The sequence below is a fragment of the Priapulus caudatus genome, unplaced genomic scaffold (genome assembly GCF_000485595.1).
Source record: "Priapulus caudatus unplaced genomic scaffold, Priapulus_caudatus-5.0.1 Scaffold396, whole genome shotgun sequence".
NCBI classification, from domain to species: domain Eukaryota; kingdom Metazoa; phylum Priapulida; class Priapulimorpha; order Priapulimorphida; family Priapulidae; genus Priapulus; species Priapulus caudatus.
In genome coordinates this window covers 179,558-187,454 of record NW_014577457.1, presented here as the reverse complement: position 1 = coordinate 187,454, position 7,897 = coordinate 179,558, and the positions used below count along the sequence as shown (strand labels likewise).

Below are 7,897 nucleotides of genomic sequence, written 5' to 3'. Positions count from 1 at the left end.
CTATCATCAGGAACACGATGGCAACACAGCTAAAATCAGCTGCCTATAGCGCCGTGAGCACACATTTAGTACTCTAGCATGGCTAGAAATACGTAAACGCTGAATACATATTCGATGCCTAAATATCCCCACAGCCCCAGCGTTCTGTCACTAGACAATAGAACACTAATCCGATAATAAACTTGCGCGATATACATGCGAACATTTGGAAAACTGTGTGAAACGGCGTGTCGTATTCAAAGTACTTTTTGAACGAACAATACGATTTTGAGGTAAATTAGGTGGTGTCATATCGATGAAGGGAGAATCATAGATGAAAACAAGGTAAGGTTGAATTATACTTTATTCACATATTGCATAGAATATTTACAAAGTTGAAAACTATGCAAAACGCTCCCGTTTAAACGGGCATACTGCTTCTCTACTTATGACTCTTGATATATATAATATTATAAATGTCAATGCATCTATAGTGAAGGCCAGAAATACAACAGCCAGTATAGGAATAAGACCACTGATGAACAGACGTATGACTTTCACCGATAACCAATTAAATCTTACTTTGGCTGGGTGAGCATGATAGCCTGTACTAGCGACCGTCCACTCTTTGGCAGACAACTTCTACTTTGTGAGCGATCACCTGTTGACAATGGCTACCGCAGCCAGAGACGACGTGACAAGAAGGGGTTATCCTTTGAACTTCCCCACTGGTTCTTTCCCTCCGCTTCATCCCTAAAAAACATTCACGCCTCATTATTAAAGGAATTTTGGCCAAGTGAAAACATTAGTGTAAGAGCTTCTAAAACTCTGTTGCGTAACATTAATTGCCTAGTCATCTAGTTTTAATGAAGGCATTTTACTTTCTGCTCTTGTAAATCCAACACCAGAGATAAGATATCCCAGCAATTGGGCCGATATTTGAGGTCCTGATACGCTGCCGTGAACCCCATAAATGCCATTACATTTATGCATGAAACCCACACAAGAATATAGTGAGAGATAAATGTTAGTCAGCTCGGACGGCTCTCGATTAGAACAAATACAAGTAGCATACAAAATTTCCAACCTCTCTCTCTCTCTCTCTCGGCTTGTTCTTTTTTCTTTTTCTTTTCTCCTTTTGTGCTCTAATTCATCACTCTCCTCTTCCTCTTCCCTTACCCGTCTTCCTCTCTCTCCCTCCCTCTCTCACGTCTCCCTCCGTCTCTCCTCTCTCCCTCTCCTTACTCCACAATTATTACCAGTTAAGCAGCTTGTGTGTGTCATCATAAAACTTGACTTGCCTTCACTGTCACCAGTCAGCGATATGATGAACCGTACATTGTCAGCAACGGTAATGAGCTCTTCTGTAAAACTGACCAGTTTTGTTGGTTCCAGTCAAGACTTCTGCAAAAGATTGTGATTAATGTTTTTACATCCGCATTCATATTTACATTACACCTGTGATTGCTTACAATGCCTGACAACAATATTTGAAAAGTAGCCGACTGGATACATATTATATGTATAATTTATAGAATTAATACACTGTCTAATATGATATATATCGGCAGATAAACATGTTTAGGCGAGCTCAAACCAATATATGTATTTTAAACCTGCTCCCATATATTTGTGATGATAAGTGCATTATGTGGCAAGCCCCTTACGCTGGTGTCCCGACTCCAAAATGACAAGATTGCATAAAGAGGTCGCAGTCAGTGCTAGCGTTAGATTCTGGCGCTGAAATACAGAACTGGCTGTATTCCAATTGGTTTGTTGAACTCTTATCGGTTAGCTCACTGCGTCGTGCTGCGAGATCCGAGCCAGGACTTGAAATGCACCGAGAACCGCTCAAGCACTTCTAGTTTCGCTATGCTTGTTTCTAAATGGCATGCCGCAATTCGCATCTTGTAATTTTTAATGGACATGCCAATATGAATTCTCTAGCCTTTGTTATTGAAATAAAAGCTCTCAAAGAGTCGACATTATTGTGATCACTTAGCAGACATACCAAGTGTAGAAGACAAACATGCGCGTCACTGTGGTCAACAGCTGGAAATTATCCAATGATGGAACAGCATGAACGACTGAAATTAAATGTTCCCATCATATGATCTTAGGCAGGATAGGATTCAAAACATACTTGGCTTAAATATTCAATTCTTAAAGGCTCAAATGCCACGCAACGCTAATTTTCTCGCAGTACTAGACTACAAATTACTTCGTGTCATGGCAATAATCATCAGCTACCTTATGGCAAAATAAACTCTAGTTCCTCCATTTCACTGGCGCGTTGTCTTATAAAAGGTATTGTTGAAATACCTCCAATGTTGTTGAAATCTTCCCGATTGTTGTTGCCAGTTCCAATCCCCAAGCAACGTGCCAGCGTACTGGCGGTACAAGCGGCCACGGGCCGCAGCCAAAGATAAAAATGTGACGTCACGCTCACCACTTCGAGTTCATTTTGTTGGGCAAACAGTCGGCGTTGCGCCAGAATGCCAGTTTTCTCACCTCTTCTTTGCGGTTTTAAGCAAAACGTCGCAGTGAAGATGGGAGCAACTTAGAGTTTATTTTGTCAATAAGTAGTGTGATTATCATGACACGAGGTATTCTAGTCTAGGTACTGGAGAAATTAGCGTTTGATGCCATTTGTGAGCCTTTAATAGGTAAGTAATTGAGTAATATTTTGTGTATTCATCATCATCATCATATCCGTTTAACGTCCACGTTCCACATGCTAGCAGGTTGGACGTTGCGTGGTGGTTCTTAGAACATTCTTCCACTTAACCCTGTCTAGGGTGTCCTCACCTGAGACAGTATTGAGGTAGAAAAATTCTTTCGCAGAACATACCTGATGTCCGTAGCTAGTGTCTAGTTCAAGTAGACTCGAAGGAACATTGTCTTCGGTGGACCAATCCCAGATTGCAATGCTCTATTTGAAACAAAATATATCTGCTATGAATCTATCAATCTAGCTATATGAATAGATGCTATACTGTCTACGTCCCAAATTTCAAAAATATTTAACCGACACACATCGTGAGTAGAGAGTTGGGTGATTTTTGTGGCAATACGCAAGGATGTTACAACTCGCCACATACACAGAACATTACCTGAGGAATGCTGGCACTTAGAGATGCTAAGTACTTGCTATCCGGAGACAAGGCAATGGAAGCAACACCGACTCCACCATGTGGATCAAACAAGGTCTTCACTGGAACGCTGGAACCACATTACTCTACACAGGTGTGTAGTTACTACACGAGAGCATCAAGCATTGTTTGTTTTCATTCATTCCTGATGGCATGATTACTAATTCTATTTATTTTTGCACATATCTAAATAAAATCTATAACATAGACAAGAGAAACTGTGCTACATGAGAAGCTTCAAGTACATCATACCCAGTGTAAGAGTCCCACACAGTAATGAGACTATCATATCCACTGTCTGCGGTCACCACCCAGCGCTTATCCAGGCTGACACAAAGGCATGTCAACGTGTTTCTCTGCAAGAGACCAGCGGATGTATAAGTTATACCTACTCGTGTACACATTACCTCACATAACAATTTGAAAATACTATTTATTCATGCAACAAATTCACTATATCTATGGGCACCTTAATTACTTCATATGATTTGTAATGCTAATAACATATAGCCTGCAAGATTACTCCTGTTACAGACTTTGTTAGGCAAGGAATAATAATAAAACTGACAGAAATTATAGCAACACTAGCCCCAGATAGCATGCAGTCGTTGGGCCAAGGTTCAATGGCTTACTGCTGCAGATACCAATGTTGGCCCAATGAACATCTGCTGTACAGCACAATGAATAATCCTATACTCACATGCCCCTGAAGAAGTTGCTGAATATGGTTCTTGCTGTCATATAGTATGGCGGTGTGAGAAGTAGCATACACCACCATTGATGTTCCAGTTGTACTAAGACTAAGAACTGGCAATTCAGGATTCAATCCAAGGGCCCACTTCAAATTCTGAAACAAATTGACATAAGATTAACCATTATTACACTCCTAAAATACAATTAGGTCATGAAGTATGTTGACTTTGTGTCACTGGAATAAAACTGATGTGATGAGTTACTAACCACGAAAACGTATTTTTATTTACCAGAGCATGAGTTTTAATTGATTCTTTGTTGTCCGAGTTTTTATCTGAAGATCGGGGTGGTGGTGGAGGTGTCGGAGGCGATGGCTGTAAATTGATCGACACAGCAGGATCTTGCTGGAACTCAGATTCGCCACTAACTGTACTTGATATAGCCTCGCTTTTAGGCTCAGTCAATGGAGTGTGCGTGTCAGTTAATCTGGCCTCAGGGGGTTCAGGAGAAACATTGTGTTTCCGCAGAGGTGGTATTCCGGCCTCATCAGCCATGTCTGCTCCCAAGCAACGTCAATGTCCTGTAGCACTACCAGTGAGTAAGTGGCCTGAGTACCGGTACGTTACAATGGTTTTACAGTTAAATAGATGTCAGCAAAATCAGAAACATATAAGAATGTTACAATCGAGGTCTTTGGCAGATAGAAGCTATACTTTACTTATAGTCTTTAGACTTTAGTAGCCCATGCAGTAGTCAGTACTTATGTTATGAGTTATGTTATGTTATGTTACGTAGTTATACTCTACTTACGTAGTACGTAAGTTTATAGGCCGTCGCTCCTAATATAAGTTAATTGTAGGGACCAATAGCTATTATTATTAAGATCAGTCAAATGCAAAGAGAGACAAATATTCTTACCGCGTAATAATACTTGGACCCAGCGCTACTGCGGTGCTACTCTGCCATTCTGTTTACATCACGTCGGCAAGGTATTTCAGGGCCGAATGGGATTTAGGGATTGTGATTTAGGTTGAGCCCTACTTACCGTGGCAGTCACGTGTATGCGAGAAAGTAATAAGTTATTTAACCCAATCATACAATAGCAACGAAACACGTAAACATACTAATAAAATGACAACTATGTATAGTGGTTCTCACTGCAGGATGCGGCCATAATAAACGAAGCTTCTAATATCCCTTACACACCCCCGTGTGTGCGACGAATCACGCGCAGTTTCTCTTGACACTCGTAACAGGATATCGTAAAATGTGTGTACGTGTCGCAAGATTACTGTGTTATTACCATGCAATATTCGGTCCATCGGACCTTCAGTCTATAGGGATGACCCCGGTGTGAATAATACGACTAGCCTATGCAGCACATGTTCAGACGTGTTAGACTACCATTGCAAGGGAGTTCCATAGCTTGGACCAAGCACTGTCTTTCTGCACATCTTGGTCGTTGTGTTGTATAGTTTCATCTTGAACTGTGACGGGTAAAGGAGAGCCTACGAGTGACAAGCCTGCATATACGTCGCGTCAGCATGCGAAATACTGATCGGTCTGTATCGTACATTGATGTAGAAACAATATTTCTACTGAATTCTACTTATTTTACACATGGAAATCACAAGTAAATGTGAGTAACTGTATGGTACATTAACGTACCAAATATGTTGTGTAAAAAGCAATAACTGAAGTGTGTTAATCATGCATACCAGAAGCCTGTATTCAGATTTTATATAATAAACATAATCACACTCATAGTGCACACGGACACAAATGTGACATAGCGATGAGTACAGCCAGTTTCAGCTTCACGAAGGATTTCAGCTTTCTAGGACCTGGTTGTTTGCGGTGAGAATGAAGTCTTCGCTGGTGAGTGACGGGTACCACGCCATACACGTTGGCACAGCGGTTTGCTCCAACCTCTCGCTGCTCTGCAAGTGTAGATCATTCTCCGTGCTCTTCTCCAAGTCGTATTCAACCTGCAGACATCCAACAAAACGCCTCCATGTACTTATCCATTGTCGGCGATCTACTGGCATGTCTTGGTATCGACATTACCGACTAGCTGGACAACCTTGCAGCCTAATATCTGTCACAAATGAAATAATTATGGGGTTGAACACGTTTTGCGTGTGGCCACAACTGCCTTTTATTGTTCCTTCACCACGATATGACCCTGTCACGTGCATGTTAAAAACTATCATGCAGTGCGGCTCCTGCCATACGTATATACGCCGGGCCGTAGCGCTTGTGAGCAGGAAAAACGCGCACTGTCGCTCACCAGAACCCTGTCTTCTCCGAGAGAAATCAGACGCGGAAACTTCGAATCTGGCTTCACGCCAAACATGATCTGGCAGACGCGTTTGTAGTGCGCCCTCTGGCGGCCAACGTACGCCCACGACTCGCCCTTCGTCTCCAGCGTGGCTCTGAACAAGGTCACGCAGCGATCTTCGTCCTGAGGAGAAGAGTAATGTGAGAGGCTTACTGCTATTCAACACGTGCAGTATGCGACCTTAGGAGGTTAGACGATTAGCATGCATGCCATTGCAATGGCAGCATGAACATGTGGCCTACAACAGAGAACATGGGTTTTGAGTCACCGAGTTAATACCTGCTAAGATTCATATTAAATATAGCAAGAAAAAGGCACCCAGTATGGGTGTCAAACCTTCCTTTATTTCCAGTACTACCTTTACCTCTATGTCAGCACATATATTTTGAAAGATCTTAATAATTCACCACAGGCAGGATTTGTGACATATGCATATATATCAAGAGCTAATAATACCTAGAGTGTACAACGGAAAAACGGGAAAATAGTGCTATTTCACGACAACATTATTCGACTTTGCCTGCGAGTCTATAATAATTTCATGGTATTGCATTAAGCAGAATTCTTTGCTCTCTAAAACAAGACCAACCGCTTGTCAATACGATACTCCTAGGCGGAGATATCGGCTCCTAAACCTCCCCTCCCACATGCCAAACGCCGCCTCGAATCCACTTCTGTCCCCATCCTTCACGCGGCTAAGCGTTGCTTCGTGAGAGTTCGGTTTTTCCGCCATAATTTTATGAATGACTTTCGGGGGCATCGCCTATGCCCTTATCTCCCATTATCTTTCCTAGCACGGCTAATGCCCGTCATGATGGAGCCGGCAATGTTTTTTTAATTAAGTCTCTACAACGCAGCTAGTAAGAGTACCAAATTTGGGCATGTGACATCAATGAGGTACATTTGAAAACAATAGGCATATAGGGGGCGCTGATAAGCAACTCGGTCCTCCGCAACAACTGCTGCGCGGTGTTTACAAGTGAAAACCGTACTGTACGTACCGTGTTCTGTAACTTCTGTTCTTCAACTCGATGTTGTTTTTACCTGGGACAATGCCAACCGAATATTGTGTACTACATTGTGGGAAGAGGGGAAGGACATGCTTTCCCTGTACGTTTTAAGTAGCGACGTGCCTGGATTAGAGCTGTGAGACGATGAGAAAATAACTACTCTGAGACCTTCCAAGTACGCACGTGCATGTCGATATCATTTTGATGAATGAATCAGACTACGTTGAGACAACCTAGCTCGTATGGTATGTTTTTTTATTATTAGCAGATTCAGTAATCAGTTGCCCTAATGTATCTTCTTTGTATAAGTATATTTCAAATCAACAGCTAATGCGAAACAAGCTTGACCAGGCTGCGAGATTAATATCAATACACATTTTCAATATATTAGTTATTACCATTTCTTGGAGGGCAATGCCAATGGAGCTAATCTGAAACAAATACTTACTTATATTAGTCTTTGCATTGTAGCCAGTATGTTTTTCATGTTGGGTTAACGCGTTCCTAATCTTGAATATGTATGATCATGTACTCATTAGGGTTAGTTATAGGCTAGGGGCCTGTGGGTTGATAGAGTATATAAATTACTGGACAGTCTACCTATACAGTAGCCCGAGTAGGTATACATGCTGTATATGGTGATATATATATATACATATATATATATATAATTCTCTCTATATATATATATAATATATATATATATATATATATATATATAA

General features: G+C 41.4%; 1 protein-coding gene across 1 annotated transcript in view; it reads right to left on the bottom strand.

Annotated features, from left to right (window-relative positions):
• The window catches only part of LOC106809925 (WD repeat-containing protein 66-like), a 51,141-nt gene that overhangs the window by 33,069 nt on the left and 10,175 nt on the right, over positions 1–7,897 (bottom strand). Inside the window, exons 7-9 of the mRNA XM_014813165.1 lie at positions 6,115–6,288; positions 5,669–5,812; positions 5,229–5,311 (exon numbers count right to left, since the gene is read on the bottom strand). Coding sequence (XP_014668651.1) covers positions 5,229–5,311; positions 5,669–5,812; positions 6,115–6,288 — 401 coding nt within the window. The remainder of the gene's footprint in view (positions 1–5,228; positions 5,312–5,668; positions 5,813–6,114; positions 6,289–7,897) is intronic.